Genomic DNA, 18734 nt, shown 5'->3' on the forward strand with positions numbered 1-18734 from the left:
CCCATTTTGAAATCCCTCCAGCATGTCTCATAGCACTTGTAAGCAACTATAATGACTTAGTATCGTCTTAGTCTAATTTAAATCTCCAAATTCACAGAAACATGAACGGGTAACAAAGCATATTGTTTGGAAAAATAATCATATTGCCTAGTCTCAGCTTACTCAAATATCAATCATATTAGTTAGTCTAACTAGGGTTTCGAAACATCACAACAGAGACAGACCATTGAAAAATGGATTTTCATCATTAACATACAAAAGAGACATGCCTTTGATGGCTTCCCTAGGAGTCTTAAAGCCAAGTACAATGGACTTCCAAAATCGAGTCCCACCCTTTCCGGGACTCGATTTTTTCCTAGTTTTCTTCGACCTGCGAAAGTGAGCAAATGTTCAAACGAGGAACGCCTAATGTTAAAACCAAAGGACGTACCTCAAAAGATAAGTGCCAGACACGCACTCCACAAACACGAACTCGAAAATGTGGTTGTAGTCACGGAAGCGCAGCCCAGTTTGCGACAAACACAAACTCAGGCAGAAGGAGAAACAACAAGAACGCCCTGGGAGTACCCTTTCCGGGACTCTTTCCTTTCCTAGTTTTCTTCGACCTTCGAAAGTGAGCAAATGTTAAAACGAAGAACGCCTAATGTTAAAACGAAAGGACGTACCTCAATCGATAAGTGGCAGAGACGATCTCCACAAACACGATCTCCACAATGTGGTTGCAGTCACGGAAGCGTAGGCCAGTTTGAGACAAAGACGAACTCAAGCAGAAGGAGAAAGAAGAAGAATGATAGGGTTCAAGCGTGCGGGTTGTGCAATTTCAGAATTTTAATATATAATGATAACAACATCGGTTTTTTAAAAATAATTGATGTTAACATCAACTACGTAACATCGGTTTTCTTAAAACCAATGTTAACATCGACTCGATAACATCGGTTTTTACAAAACCAATGTTAACAACGGTATACTAACATCGGTTTTTCCAAAACCGATGTTAACTACTCCATAGTAACATCGGTTATTAAAATAACCAATGTTAATATCGACTAGTTAACATCGGTTTCAGAAAAACCGATGTTAACTAAGTCTACTTATTTACAAAAATGCCACCGCGCTTTTGTTAACATCGGTTTTGTGAATAACCGATGTTAACCGTTCGATGTTATATCTAAAACTTGTAGTAGTGTCACTACCCATGTTCATCCATTTTCGACAAAACCTCAACTTCTTCCATTGGATTAATTTGAGTCTTCTCGAATGATTAAGGTGTGATTATGTTAAGATATGTACTTAAGTTAATTGCTCAAAAGGTAAAATCTTCATGGAATTGAGTTTGTTTTTTGTGTTGATGATTGAGTGACTGGCTGATGGTAATGATGTATGATAATTGAATCTTGAAATGATGATTGATGAACTAATTATTGTTATGATATTCTTGGTTATGTGGATTCTAAGACTTAGGCTTTATGTATGATTTTATGTTATATATTGATAATGGTAGATCATGTTTTAACTATCAAGTCTTATCCCATTTTAGTATGTTTGTTTTTGGTAAGCTTAGCATTGTGTTGTTGTATGTGTGGTTTATGCATGTAGATAGATAGAAGGTGGTATTGTGTCTTTTGAGATTTCGTGAATATACGTATTTGTACATGAAGATGTGTTATTCATTTTTTTAAAGTTGTATAGTATTGACTAGATCATTATGTAGTTTATAATGTCATTTATGTTTATATATATGTTCAGGAAATATTTAAGTAACTATGATGTTATATCATATGATATTTTTTATTTTTTTTTGCGTTATGCGTTTTAGCCTTTAGTAGTTGAGGTGCGGAAAATTTACAAATATTTTTCTAAATTAATTCAACAATTTGAAAGAAATTAAAATAATATCTTTCGCTTGATATAATTTCTAATTCCCTATAACGGTGATGGATTGTTACATACCCAAGCCAAATCCATGTATAATCTATAGGTAGATTTAGTGGAAGCTTGAATTTCTTTTATGAATAATCTTTTGTATACAAATTAAAATACAAATATTAATTAAATTTTTTATTGCTGGAGATTTGTATTAAAGAGATAAAACTTTAAAATTGTTACATGTGCTGACAAATAAAGAGTGCTGCGACATATCAGGCACGCCTCCCTGCAAGCCAAACCATTATAGAGCAGACAAAAACGAACATAGAAAAAGCTCAGTGTTAGAATGTCTACAGCATCTGAAGGACTTGTATTTGTATGCTTTTTGTTGTTAGCTAGCTAGAAAAGCCTTTTTGAAATCATCTCACGTAAAAACTTGATAATTTGGTTTAAAAAAAGACAAGCAATTATTTACATATAGTTTTTCTAAAAGGTAAATCAACAAACAGAAGCACTTGAGCAAGCAAGACCACAAGGCGTGGCCCACCAAGCAAAATAATACATTTATACATACATAGTAAGTAGTAACCGTATTCTTTCTTTAATATTTATAATAATTCAGTTAAACTTTTTTCGCATCCATAAATTCTTTTATCAATATCAAAATAATTAATTGTTAGTGTTTTATTTTTTAGATTAATTGTTTGTTTAGAACTAGAGGGATATAAAAATACTAACTAAATAAGGAAGAAAATAAAATTAAAAGATCCAAGTTAAAATGTTCTCCATAATTTTTTAACCTATCCTTAAATATTTATTCAAGACAACGTTCACTTCTTTAAATTCTTACCTTTTAATTTCCACACATATATTATTCAATATAAAATATAAAATAAAATAATTTCAATTAGAAGGAGTAATGAAATCTTAATTTTCCCCCCAAAATTTAAGATGTTATAGATGAGGTTTTCATTAATTTCTCCTTTTCTCTCTGTATATTCAGCTAGAGGTTTATTTTTTATCCATATAAAATAACGGTTTATGTTTACTAGTCTCAAGAAGTTTTAAATATGAGATTGTTTTAAATATTTAGAATTAACAAGAATTTTGTCACACTCATAATAATTTTATTTAATTTATATAAATATATTTGTCTTTCATTAAAAAAAAAATACATGTGATGTAATTTGTAAAGGAAAAACAGAGAGGTTCATAATTGAACTCACAATTCCATCTTGTATCTCAAAATTTAACTAACTCAAAATGACATCGTCACTTGGTACATAATTCCGCTGATCTTTTCCGTTTTCCCAAACAACAGCAAAGAAATTAAGCAGATCACGCTCACGCCTCTCGTCCCCTCCTGGCCTCCTCCTCCTCCCCTCTGACTTTTGCCACGCTGAAACGCGTAATATATTATGCCAATCATTAACCCTAACAACCGCAAATTCTACTAAGCACTGCCCAAGTAATTTACCATTTCAGCAAAGGGCAAACCGGTCCATAAACGCCCTATAAATTAAAAGCCCTATATTTCCATTCTCCCTCACCCTTTTCTTCTCTCCCATTCACATCACACCAAAACATAATCAACAACGGTTCATATCACACACACAACCCTGTCCATTCCCTATTGATAATTAACCACACCATTAAGTGTGTGTTTGTATAACTGTTGAATCCATGTTCAACGGAAAAAACATACTTTCCAAACCACGAATCAAGTAACACACTTGTTGCTTAAAAAGAAGCGCTGGTTAAATCACTTCTTTTCTTATTCACGGTAATCCAAATACACTATAAAAATTCTCTCTCGAGATGATCACAGGGGAGGATTTGTACAAGGTGATGTGCGCGATGGTGCCACTATACTTCGCAATGCTGGTGGCCTACGGCTCAGTCAAGTGGTGCAAGATGTTCACCCCGGACCAATGCTCCGGCATCAACCGCTTCGTGGCGGTGTTCGCAGTTCCGGTGCTCTCCTTCCACTTCATCTCCATGAACAACCCTTATCAGATGGACGCCAGGTTCATCGTGGCGGACACGCTCTCGAAGCTCGTTGTGCTTCTATTTCTGTCCCTCTGGGCAATTTTCTTCCCCGGAGGCTCTTTGGACTGGCTCATCACTCTCTTCTCGCTCGCCACCTTGCCCAACACACTTGTCATGGGTATCCCGCTGCTCCAAGCCATGTACGGCGACTTCACGCAATCGCTTATGGTGCAACTCGTCGTGCTCCAGTGCATCATATGGTAAAGAAAAGAAAACCATTGGCTTTTATTTTAATCGCCACCTAAGCTTTATTTTGTAAAGGGTTTACTCAAAAGTTAAAACTAACTGCAAAGACAATACACCATGTCACACTCTGCTGAAAGTGCCGAAAAAATTGAGGGGTATAGTTAACATATATATGCTTTCACTTTGAAGTTTCATCTCACTGCTATATCATTTAATTTCTTATTTAGAAAATAAACATGAAATTTAATAACCTCATGGAATAATTTGTGTGATTAAAAAAATCATACCAATCATCTTGAAATACACAATTAATCGTACTATTATTTTTATATCTTATTTAACCTGGCTTTTACCGGTGGTAAATTAAACAACCCATTGTTTCATGTTTCTTTCTCGATTTTTAATCATATTATTATTTATCAATCTATTATTTCTTCTCTTTTCTCACTCTCTGTTTATCTTATCTTTTTTATATCCATACACTCCATTTATTTTTTTGCCATTACTCAAATGTTGAGGCTGTCTAGCATTTTCGTCGAAATAAATAATTAAACCATTTCCTAAAAATTACCCGGTCATATTAGTTTTTAAATGATAAAAACTACACTACATATTCAAAATTTAGTTTAGAACTAATATTCGGTGGATCGAGTTCCACATCGAGAAACTCATGTAAAAGAAAATATGAAAATCAATAGTAGATAATATAACACTGACGTACTAATTGATTTTTTATTATATATTAACACAATAAAAAGATTACATCTGTTAAAATACTCATCATTATTTTTTTTATTAATGACTGCTATTATTTACATCATTTTTACCCACTTTATAGGAATTTTACAAATGCATAATCAAGATTATGAATATTTAATTTAACTTATTTTTTTAAAAAATAATCGTTAAATTTTGTTTATCACTGATAAATACATGTATATACAGCATTCAGTTACCAATATGAAAATATGAAATATCAAGTGACATTGTATCTTTCATCAAGTAATTTTTGCATTTACTTTTCATTTTAGGGTTTTACTGAATACCCTTGTGGGGTCAATGCTTTTCATTTCAGGTACACTCTACTCCTCTTCTTGTTCGAGTACAGAGCGGCGACGGTTCTGATCCAACGGCAGTTCCCGGGGCCAACGGCGGCGTCCATAGCGAAGTTCGAGGTCGACGGCGATGTGATATCGCTCGACGGCCACGACATGCCGCTGCGGACGGAGTCGGAGACCGACGACCAGGGCCGGATCCGAGTGCGGATCCGCCGCTCGGTCTCATCGGTGCCGGAGACGAACTCCTCTATCGGCGGCAACACTGCCGTTGTCACGCCGCGGCCGTCCAACCTCTCGAACGCGGACATATTCTCGATCAACACGCCGCTTCACCTGCACGACGGCGGCGGGGACTTTGCCGCCGGCGCCAGTCCCCACCTCTCCGGCTACGCCTCGTCCGACGCGTACTCGCTGCAGCCCACGCCGAGGGCGTCGAACTTCAACGAGATGGAGGCCAGCACGCCGGTGTGGGGGAGGTCGCCGGTCTCCGCCGGGAGAGGGTGCCAACAGTCATCGCCGGTGGCCAGAGTGGTGTGGGGGTCGCCGGGGAAATGCCTGGGAGTTGAGAGACAAGGCTGCAAGGACATAATGTCAGGTACGCGTGTGGTGTGGGTATTTTTATTTTTATTTTATTTTATTCTTTTCGGTCAGGTGTGTGGCTGGTCAAGCAGACAGCAAAATATAAATAAAGTGTAGCATAATTATTAATATATATTTATTGAGCTTAATTTTATACAGAATAAAAATTAAAAATTCTTAACCAATAAAAAATCATAATATTTATAAATTTTATAATAAATAATATAAAAATTAATAAATTTATTATACATATCAATAAAAATAAATTCAATGACAAATTGAACCAACTAATATTTCCACCCCACCTTTGAACTCCATTAGACTAGACTTTTAGGTTTTTCAACCAACTAATTAAACCATTTGAATATTATCAAAATAAATTTTTTTTTTTGTAATGCAGCAAAAAAGGTAAACAAAATCAAATAAATAAAGAATTTATTATAGATTCAGCCAATATACCTAAAAAATACATCTATTATTTAATTAATCATCTAGGAAAAATATATCTAGAAATACTTAATAGATACTCATACAAATAAATCATGTGCCAAGAACTACATTTGAACGGATGACACGAGGAATTTTAGTCCTTATCTACCAATTGAGCTATCCGACCATTCTTGACGCATAAGAATCATTTTTATTTTAAAAGTTCCTCAGGAATTTTTCAATGAATCTATCCCGACTAAGTAAAAAAAACGAAAAATAAAAGTTGTAAGTTAGTTTCATTAGTAGGAGGCTGAAATATTTTTAGAATTCTTCATTGATACAACATGCTACTTTTCCCATTCATTTCTTTGTGGATCTGCCATGGTTTTACAAGCTCTACCAGTGGTGGTATGGACGAATCGATTGCTTATCTCGAGTGTCCCTAACCCATTAGATTAGAAATTAATTTTATTCATAAAAATTTTGTATAAAATGAAAATTGAACACAAGTTTTCAGCTAAATAAATCACACTAGGTCAATCCTTTGGATTCTTTTATATATATATATATATATATATATATATATATATATATATATATATATATATATATATGTATATAAAATGTATGTATTGTTTTTTTTATATTTATTTCATCTTTTTTAATTACTCTCTCTTTCCTAAAATAAGTATTGTATTTGAAAAAAAATATTTATTCCAAAATAAGTGTTATATTAAAATTTTATGTAACATGAACTATTTATTTTTTTACTAATATTCCTAATAAGTACTATTATAGTTTTTCAATATAATATTTTTTATTAGTATGTATAAAATAATTTAGTATACATATTTATTTTGAAACTATGGGAGTATATACTTATCAATTCATTAATTATATTTTTACTCTTACACAATTTGTCACGAGTTTTTTTTCCCTTCATTTCTTTCGTTTCTCCGCTCGTTGATCTTCAGAATCGTTCAAGACATTCTTTTTTCTTGTTTTTATCTAACTCTGGTACCATACAAGAGAATCTGATATTTCCAAGTCCATGTTTTTGTGAATCTTGCTCCATTTTATTGATATCAGAATTAGAATAAGAATATGAATTATTATTTTTTGTAAGGGATGTTAGTAAGATTCACAGGAAAAGTAGAGTAAAATAAAACTATTATTAAATATATAAATATTATTTTTATTCTTCAATTTACACGGTTAATAGAAAAAAGAGTTTAAATTAATAGTAAGCACTTTTAGGCAATGATAATTGTCATGATAAGATTTTATAATGATTTGATAAATATATATACTAAATATTATATTTAAACAAACAATGTGTCGAAATTGTATTTAAATATATAATATTTTATAATTTGCATACAGTATCAATGATGGGTAGGATTTTTTTATTTGTTTACAATTCTGAATTATTATCTTCGTCTCTATATATAAAATTCTATTCTAATTGCTTGATGTATTAATTATTTATTTTCTATTATATCTTTAATTAATTATATTCTCTCTTATTAAGATTGAAGAATAGAAAAAGTTGCGTTAATTAATTAGGAAAGAAGTAATTAATTGAAGAGAGGAATGAAGGATAATCATAAAAAAATAATATAAGTTAATGATAAATTTAATGTAATTAATTAAATTAATTATTTTTATTAAAAAAGAGAGAATTATTTAAAAGTATCTTATATATAAAAATGGAAGTGGTAACTTATATAATTTGCTTATCACTCCTGTTTATTTATTCATATTATACATTTTATAACAACTTTTTTGAACTATCCTCAAATAAAAAGTGAACAGACACACAGAGATACTATAAAAAATTGTCAGACTGACAAATAAAATTTATCAATTCTGACCGTCTTTGTTAGCATAATTTTTGTCTGATAAAAATTAAAATATTACCATAGTCTTTGAAGATTTACACCAACATTTGATAAATAAAAAATTATATCAATATAAATATTAACATAGATAGTACTCCTCTTAACATAATATATACTTATAATACTTAAACTTTTTGTGTGTGTAAAACACAAGACGTTAATTAAAGAGTAATACATATTAATTTGTAGCGGATAGTTTCGTCTTTAAAAGTAAAAGAAGAATGCTACTCACATTCTAAAACATTATTTTTAATATTTTATATGATTGATTAAAATTTATTAAAGACTATTAACTGAATAATTTAATAGATCTCACTTTTAAGAAAAAAAATAATTAAAAAGTGAGACACATTGGGATCCCTTATCCATGTGATAATAATTGTCTTACAATTAGGCCAAATAAATTGGATTCGATTTTGGTTAAAAAATATTAATAAAAATTGAGACACAACAAATTAAAATTTAAAATATATAAAAAATTAAAAATTAAAATACTAGAAGACAACTACTACTACTACTATTATTATTATTATTATTATTATTATTATTATTATTATTATTATTATTATGGTCCCGTGAATGAGAGGTGTCCTTTTGCGAAAATGAAAGAAGACATATCATTTTCTTATGCCAGTCTGTGTTTGTTTTGGCATCTAAATCAAACGTCCTTCTAAGTAGAGCTTGCGCATGCCCATGCGAGCTTTTCAGGCACTGGGCGTACTTTTTGTCCCCGACGTCAGATGTTGTGTCTGTCTTACCCTCACCAATTGATTAGATTGCTCATGTGAGTGATACTCATAATTTAAGTCAACCTTTGATTTTAGGGTAAATAATTATTTTTTTTAAAAAAAATTATTAAACATTAATAATTAAGTTTTAAAAGATAAAAAATTAAAATTTTGTTTCTAAATTTTAAAAAAATGTTACAAATTAATCTTGTATTAATTTTTTTCATTAACTCAGACAATTATTATTACATGATAGCTTTGATGATGATATGACATCTAATAGTTATAATGTGTTATTCTTGTGGTTGTCATGTCTCATCTATATAGTTGTTATGTGTCAAAATTTAATTTTTCAATTTGATTTCTGAACTTAATAATTTGATACCATTTTGGTTCCTGAATTTAATTATTTATTGACATTTGATCCTTAGACTTAACATGTATTGTCATTTTAGTTCCTGAAAGTACTTTTAATTTTTTTTAATTAAGTCATATGTTACATGAAATTATTAGCATAAACATTATCATATTGTTTCACTTTTTATTCTTTCTGCAATTTTGTTATTAAAATTATACTATAAATACGTGAACTAAATTATGAGTGATTACATCACAATAATAAGTGTTAATCTAGAACATTACTAACAAGATTTTATAAAATTCCAAATCATATATTTTACCCAAATTAAGTTATCATCTTATATCCTATTAATATGTGTAGAATGTTAGATTAATTAATTAATCTATTTTATGAAATAATATTAATGATGAAAAGACAAATAAAAAAAGCTTAACTCATTATAACGATTGAGTATAAGAGGATATGAAAAATAAAAGTGTTAAAACCATTTTCTTACACATCCTATTAAATTTTCCCATCATTGTTCAACAATTGAGTATAAGAGAACATGACCTATTATAAGTTAAAAATATATGACCTACAAAATTCAACATCAACTATAATTCATTTATTATATTTTCAATTAATGGAAAAGCTAATTGTGGTTTGTCACGTTAGAGAATACAACATATACAACCTACAAAATTGAGTATAAAATATAGTTCACCATTATATTAGTCATGTTGAAATATATAAAATAAAAGGTGAAAAAAACGAAAAATATCTACACTACTAGAAAATAGGTTTTTAACATCAGTTATTAATGACTTTCAATATCAATTATTTATCGATGTTGAAACTGCCGACGTAAAAGATATCAACGTTAACATCAGTTATCAAAATCGATGTTAAACTAAACAACACCACATCGATTTCCCTGAAAATTGATGTTGTAACGTAAAAAATAACAAAAAAAATGTTAAATATATATAAACCAACATCGATTTTTGACAATATCAGTTTTTCGTAAAATTGATGTTGTGAATGCACGACAACATCAGTTTTTCTAAAAACCGATGTTGGTGAGCATAAAACAACATTGATTTTTAGAAAAATCAATGTTGTTGTGCATTCACAACATTGATTTCTCTAAAAATCGATGTTTTTTGGTGAACAACATGGACTTTCTAAAAAATCGATGTTGTTTCTACTCGATGTTGTTTATTGGTATTTTTTTAATATCCTATCTATTTTTTTAATTACTCCAAACCTGCAAATTGAAAAACAGAACCAATCTAGACAATTTTCAAATAGTTTTTATCATACAGTTCAAATTTTGTCCATAATAATTGAATAATTACTATCAATTAAAAAAATATTTAAAATAATAAAAACAATAATGTCAATACATAAAATCATTTGTAACCTAATCAAACTAACATAACTCTACAATTGTAAAATTACTTAAACACCAGTGTTTCATTTTTAACTTTTAGATGATATCTTGCCCACTAAATGTGAATTGCATTCATTCTTTCTGGTTTCAATGATCTTAGATCAGTAAAATACAACATGATATAACAAAATATAAGTTAATAAGTATAAATAATAATAATTATAACAAATTGAATTAGTTTTGAAGTAAGCAATTACAATTTCCCAATTATCCTTCAAACCTCCTATGGTTATCGTTGATATCCAGTGCATTATGTAATACCCACACTTAGTGCTTTCCTTTTCTTCTTACACTAAATTGAATACAAGATATTCAAATATTCAAAGTTAACCAAAAATTAGTGTACGGAGTAATTTAAAAAACCATTATAAATGAATAAAAATTTAAAATTTGAGAAGAACATGCCTAATTCTAAACTAAACCAAATAGTTACACTAGTGTACCGATAAAAATGCCAATGCAATTATAGTGTCTACAATTTTTTTATCCTTTGGAACAAATACGTGAGACATCATGCCAAACTCTATATAATTGAATCCACATCAAAATAAGATTAGTCCAAATTTTGAGACCAATGACAAGCTTAAAAAATAGTTTATGGTAGTTTTGCCAACCCTTTATTGAGAATCAATAGTTATCATCTTATTATTGAATCTAAGAACCAAACATAACCAATGGTGCTTTGCCAAAAAAATGATGGGATGAAATTGAAGGGTACGTACCATATGTGAAGTCCATTTCTTCATTAAAGGCCCAACATGTATTTAATGAAAACACTCCCAATCTAAGCAATGTGAGAAACCCAAACCTTCCCAATCTCAAACCCAAACAATAGTGGTCAAGAACAGAGCAGAAGAGAAGACATTAAACCTGTTATCGTCAACACACGAGGAGACCAAACATGCAAAGAAGAACATAGAAGCGATGGCGAAAGAGAGCTAGAGCAGCAGTGGCATGAGAGCTCAAGCGACAACAACTTAAGGGACCTAAAGCGACAACGACTTTAAGGTTTCACTGGAACTGAGAAAGCGAGGGAATTGGGAAAGTTTTAAACGAAATGAGACAACGAGGGAGTACTAAAAACGTGCTTCAAATTTAAATATATAAAAGTGTCAACATCAATTTTATAAAAAGTCATTGTTAACATTACCCTCTAGAGACATCGATTTTTCAAAAATCGATGTTAACAAACTAATGTTAACATCGGTTTTTTTTTGGAAAATCAATGTTAACAAACTACTGTTAACATTGATTTTTTAAAAACCGATGTTAACATTATTTCATTAACATCGGTTTTTCAAAAAATATATTAACGAAATCGTGTTATTTATGAATATATAATATATATATATATATATATATATATATATATATATATATATATATATATATAATACACATTTTTTATTCTAATGAAAAACTAATTTAATTTTCAAACGTTTATTTATTTTTAATTAAGTTATATTGTTATCCGTCATTGTTGTATATATTATTTGTTAGAATTTTAACTTAATAAAATATAATAAATAAATTAATAGTAATTTTAAATATAAAATATAATATTTTTGATTTCTATGCTTGACAATTATTTTCATTCAATTTTCATCACCATAAATAATTGTTATCATTATAGATAAATGTCATTCATTATTACTATGTTAGTAATTTATATGTAGTGTGACACTTAATTAAAAATTCAAAAATTCTTTCAAAGACTAAAATGATAGGACGAAGTTAGGTTCAAGGACCAAAATGTCACTAAATAGTTAAGTTCAAAGAATAAAATGACAATAAATTGTTAAATTTAGAGACCAAATAAAAAAGTCAATTTTTTGATATATGACAACCACATAAATGACACATGACAACCGACAACTATCACATAATCACTTGAATTGTCACGTGTGCAAATCCATTTGAATTAATGGAGATAATTGACGATAAGACTAATTTGTAGTATTTTTTGTAAATTTGAAAACAATTTCAATTTTTTATTTTTCAAGAACTTAAATATTAGCATCTAACAAATTTTTAAGGACAAATATTATTTGCTCTTAATTTTTTAGTTCTTTCATAGATTTGGTTAACTATGTTTATGATTGGATGAACTGATGAAGCCAAATAAAATTAATTTTTTTTATAAATATTTAATTTTAATATTCATCTTATATTTTTCATTTTGTACTTTTCTTCTCGCATCATTTTTAGTATTTGTTAGGTTTTTTCTTTCCTTTTTCTTCTTGACATTTCTCTCTTCTCCTATTTACTTTCTTTTAAGGTAATGAAGAGTCTTTATTTTTAGTTAACTCAAGATTAAATAGAATAAAATATAAATATAATGTATTGAATTTCCTTTAATATGATATCTGTCACTTAGTGGCGGGCGAGTTAAAATAGTATGCATAAAAAATTGCTAGGCTACCGGCAACTGGTAATTAGCAAAATCGTAATGATTTATATCTTTAATCAAATGGTGTTATAAAGTATGAATTCTAGTTTTGAATGCAAAGTAAATCATGTTAAGAGAAAATATTCATTGTGTGTGTAGTTATAGTCCTTAACAAATTTTAATCACTACTTTCTCCAGAAATTATTTCTTATCAACACCTTTGAGGCTAAGCATGAGTTTTTACTGCAAGAGAAACTTGTATTTTTGAGCTCTAAGTACTTCCTTGACGAAATTACAATCCTAACTATTGTAACTTTAGTTATTCTATGAGCGAATAATCATTTCTTTTATTATGTTCCGTCATAATTAAACTGTGAACTTTGCACTGAGAAATGACTTATGCATATTAAACTCTGAAAAATTAGACGTTAATAGGACGGCTTCATAATTTGATTTTAGATCCTCAAGAGTACTATCGGGGCACTAGACAGGTGGTCCCTTCCACCCTTTCACGCCATCTTTAAAGTGAGAAAACATTTAGCTACTTAAAATGTAAAAAAATACAAGTGGTCAAAGCATTATAGAATTGTTTACCTTTATATATAAATCTGCCCCTTTGCTTAGTCAGAAGCTTAATTGACAGTAGCCATCATTTGGAAGAGAGCACGTGTGTAATGATGATCAAAGTAGTATGATGCCCTAATTGGTGGTGAAAATGGTGTACAGTCTTCCAAATCATAACACCGAATCATAGGCACCTAAAATTTCATTTCATAACAGTGTTTTAATTAGTTTGCATGTTTTTCAACTCTCCTTTATATTTAAAATAAAATATTAATTCTCTTGAAAGATAAAATAAAAGAAAAATATAAGAATTTAATATTTTTCACTGCCATTTTTTAACATCTTTTTTATATTTTTTTTCTCTTTCTTCTTTTCATTAGTGCGACACAAATATTGTTTATTCTTAATTGTCATCTAAGTCTCCCCCTAATTATTCACAATCAATTAAGATAATGCAGGTGGCAGAAGATTGAGATTGATTTCTAATTACAAATTATTGTTTTTCTATTATAATTATTTTTGACAATTATGACAGATAAAGAAATCAGCTTCAGAGACAGCACCAAAGTCTCAAAGCCTGCAGACCCCAAAGACACAGTTGCTAGTAGCCAGAAAATGCCACATGCCTTTGTCATGATGAGGCTCATACTCGTCGTAGTAGGAAGAAAACTTTCACGAAACCCTAATACATACTCTAGTGTGTTAGGACTTCTTTGGTCTCTAATCTCTTTCAAGTAAGTTATATACTGAACCTCTTTACCAAGAAGTAATACCAAATGTAGCTAAACCAACTATCTTGACCTTACACTAAACTATTTCTCTCACTCTAAAATTTCATATTAAAAACTGTTCTGCATATATTATATAATTAAGAGAAAATAAATTGTATGTAAAATAATTTTATATTATCATTATATAATTTAATTAGGAGTTTAATTTAATTGGATAAATAATATATATGATAAAAATATAATTATATTATCATGATAAATAATTGTATATGATAAATTTGTTAATTTTTATAATATTAATAATATAAAATTATATCAATGATGATTTTTGACTAGTGATCTGTAATTTTTTTTATATTAATATTACATATTATTAAACTCTATAATAAATACTTATAATTTGCAGTATGTATATTTCATACATTTCATGATGTGAATTTGCAGATGGAATATGGAAATGCCTAGTCTTATCAAAGCATCCGTCAAAATCATCTCAGATGCGGGCCTTGGGATGGCTATGTTTAGCTTAGGTACATTACAAATATACAAACAGCATTAACTATACCATGCATATTTGTTTCAGATATATACAGAGAGAGAGAGACGTACACACACTTGGAGTTTCTTTATATATATATATATATATATATATATATATATATATATATATATATATATATATATATATCCACGTTACACAAATTCACTAACCTAACATCAAATTGGAGAGGAAGACAAGAAAATTAAGGAGAAAAGTGGAACAAACGAGTCGTCATGTACTCGGGTGTTAATGGCAACCAAATAAAATAAATGTGGCATGACCAGATAGCACATGATGTTGGAGGGAAAATGGAGCTAGTAAAATGAAAGCGATTAGATATTGAAGATGAGTGCCAAAGTGGTAATCACATATCTATTTACGCGAACAATGACAGATACTCATTTGCCATATATGCAGGGCTTTTCATGGCCCTTCAGCCTCGTATCATAGCCTGCGGTACCAAAAGAGCAGTCATGGGCATGGTCATTCGCTTCATGTGTGGGCCTCTTGTAATGTCTGCCTCTTCAATTTCCATTGGATTAAGACAAGAGAGACTACACACTGCCATTGTACAGGTACTTGGACTATACATATGCGGTATGACTTAACATCTGCAGTCACACATGCAGCACATTTGGAAATTATAGATGGGTGTATGCTTCTAGGGTCATAAATGTTTCTAAAGGGAAAATTTAATATATCCTGTTGAACCATTAACTAAAATTTAATTGCTATACAAATGTTTTTGACTTTGCCTTAATGTTTTCTTCTCAGGCTGCTCTTCCACAGGGGATTGTGCCATTTGTGTTTGCAAGGGAATATGGACTGCATCCTGATATTTTGAGCACAGGGTAAGCTAGGACATTTTACTTATGAGACATTCTTATTTGGAATTGATTCAATATCTATAGCATCATAATAAATTGAAGAGAAAAAAGGATATGCATTGAAAGTGTAAAATAATTTTAATTTTACACTATCATTCAATCACAAATCATCGTATAAGATAAGTTTGTTGACTTTTATTATAATTATCTTAAATATCATATGTTATGAAACAAAGTTTACACCACTTTACTCATAAGAAAACAAAATAGATAAAAAGCTAAAGAGATTAACATAAATTTCAGATTTCATTTCATTGATTGATTACCTCAATAGGTGCAAAACTTACATTATATAATAATCCTAATGGATGACAACCATATATATGTCACCATCTAGTGTTTTAGGAAATTAAAATAAAAGATAACATCAAAAAAATAATATCAAAATTATCTACTCTATAAAAGTCATCTATTTGGGCCTCCTAGGCTCCCTATTATCATACCAACAAAGATTTATGATTAAATATACATAACTACTAAATTCTAAATTGAAAAGGTTACAGATTGAATAAAAATGAACTAATAATGTGCCAAGATTTATAAAATTTCAATGCTGCATGTCATGCTGTCGTGGTTGGCTACATTGGATTACATATGTATAGGAAAAAAATATTTCACTTTGTTAATTAGAAGTCAGACCCTTAAAATAGTTTAATCATTCAACATCGTCAAGGTGTTACTTGTTTGCGAGTGGGGTACTATTCATTGTAGAAGGTGACTGGATTCATTGTAGAAGGTTGACTGGAGGATAAAGTACTCAGAAAATGAAATGATGGGAAGAAAAAGCAAAGAGTATTGTAAGTTCACAAGCATTCCGTTGAACTTTTAACCTACCCCACATAATAAATTGATTATTATGCAGCGCTAGCTAAGATACCGAATCTATCAAACAGATTGTCCATAACAACCAGGGTATGTATAATTTGGACACACATAACTATGTGTGTAAAAATGGTGATTGAAAATCCATTTTCCTTTTCATTACAAATTTCCCTCCAAATTTTAACCTTGAAAGCATTTTCCAGCACCCTCTTTTACCTTGTTATCAGGTAATCATTAGTAGGCAAGAGTTTTCTTGATACTGAAAACCTAGAGAATGCTTTCTAGCAAAACTTGATCTTGCACGGCTTTCAACCCCACCATTTGATGCCTAAATATGTAGACTACCTTTCTAGTGATCCTTTAGGTCAAATTAAGTCAAGTTAATGTTATTTTCGTTATTCACGATGTAAGATATTGCTTTCATATTAACTTTCATAACCAATGCAAGTATAGATTAACATTCATATTAACATTTGCTCTTTGTATTTTTTCTTTGCAGGGTTATCTTTGGCATGTTGATATCCTTACCGATAACTCTCTTATATTACATATTTCTTGGCTTATGAAGGGAGAGAAAAAGCTACAACCTCAAAGAAGAATCAGTGCATTGAGGAAAAGTATGATCGAAACTATAATAACCCTACTAGACTAGGTGGGGCAATATATATATCGGAAAGCTTCTATCTTTCCCCATAATTCTTTCTGCACCGACCACCATCATGTATGAAAGCTTTCCATTATTGTAGACACTGTCTGCGGAGAAGGTTGACTTTGGTAAGGCCAAAACCTTTTTTAAAAAGTCACAAAGTTTTATGGTGGTACGTAATACAGGGGTGTGACAGAGATGACACAAGAGTAGTAGCTAGGATTTATTTAGTTCTTGACATGCCCTGCTACATAGATTAGTGGTAGCCGAAAGGGAAATAAATATTATCATGACCAATTATTAAGGTAGGAAATATGCTTTCTTGTTGGAGGTTGGAAAAGCTTGTGGGAACAAATGTTGACCCCTCGCTCCTCTTCCCATAAAAAGTTGGAAGGCGACACTTGGCCAAATTTATGGCACTCTTAAGGTCGTTTATGTTTTTGTCTTCTATGTGTGTCAAACCAATGAGAATATAGTAATTGATTGTTTGTGAAACAGATGCCTCATCACAATAGAATTAAGGCTTTGAAAAGAAGACTCTTTCTTCTAATGGAAGAAGAGGTGGGGTGGGGGATGAGGGATGAGGTGGAGCATACAAAAGTGACAAAATAAGGTTATTATAACCCCAAACGTGACCTTTCCAACAAATTATTAACATATACATAATATGGAATATACGTGTCCTAATCATGTAGGATTTCTTCTGGCTGAAGCCTTCCAACATCATAGCTTGATTAGCTTCTTTCTTTTGGGGTGAATGCATTGCATATATTATTACGCTCTTGTAAGAGAAAGTAGACTACAAACCTTCTTTTCCTAGGATCTGGTTTTCCTCTTAAAGTAGATTTGGACAACAATATTATGAACATTTCATCAACAAATAATTAGTGTAAGCAAATTCCGTGATTGATATAATAGTTGAAGCCGTGTTTAATAATTGCTAAATACAGCAAATTATCTCTGAAAAGCACCGTACTTGTTGAATGAAATCGATGTTCACCTTTTTCCGTAACTGGACTTACATATTGTAATCCTTATATCGAGATCTACTGCTGATTTAAATTATGTTTCTACATAAAAAATAAAAATAAAAAGACACCTTCCGATGTGTTGATAAAGCTTCACGTGACTAAACATGGCGAACTCAATATGTATACGCGAGTATTTCTCAATTAGCAAATGCTAGTAGTAGTAGTAGTAGGTTGTCACAGAAGTTTGTACATATTTTATAAACTTTTCGGGAAATCCTTTTCACTACATCGATTATATTTTCCAATAAATTCATGTGTGTTCCAGTTAATTATAATGTTTTGCTTTTGTCAAAATTAGGCTAATTAGGATTATGATTCATTTGATTATATATTTAACCTTATTAGTAATGTGATTAATTATTGATAGGCTTTGAACACCGAACCACCGAGTCCCATAATGGAAGATGTCTAAAGTTAATAAATAGTGAGATTAGGCTACAATTGTATAGTCTCATACCTGCACAACTTCTTCTTTCATTCCAGTGTGATTCGTCTTGGGTGTTACAACTGTGGGCTAAAGTATTTTCT

At 30.3% G+C, this 18734-nt stretch overlaps 1 protein-coding gene across 1 annotated transcript; it reads left to right on the plus strand.

Moving 5' to 3' along the window:
* The first annotated feature begins 3173 nt into the window (after positions 1-3173).
* On the plus strand, positions 3174-17670 carry LOC114383676 (auxin efflux carrier component 6-like). Its single transcript, XM_028343400.1, has 7 exons — positions 3174-4118; positions 5180-5757; positions 14084-14282; positions 14724-14809; positions 15238-15395; positions 15595-15671; positions 17029-17670. The coding sequence occupies exons 1-7, from the start codon at positions 3688-3690 to the stop codon at positions 17093-17095; spliced, it is 1596 nt and encodes a 531-aa protein (XP_028199201.1). The 5' UTR covers positions 3174-3687; the 3' UTR covers positions 17096-17670.
* The last annotated feature ends 1064 nt before the right edge of the window (positions 17671-18734 follow it).

The sequence above is a fragment of the Glycine soja genome, chromosome 14, assembly GCF_004193775.1.
Source record: "Glycine soja cultivar W05 chromosome 14, ASM419377v2, whole genome shotgun sequence".
NCBI lineage: Eukaryota > Viridiplantae > Streptophyta > Magnoliopsida > Fabales > Fabaceae > Glycine > Glycine soja.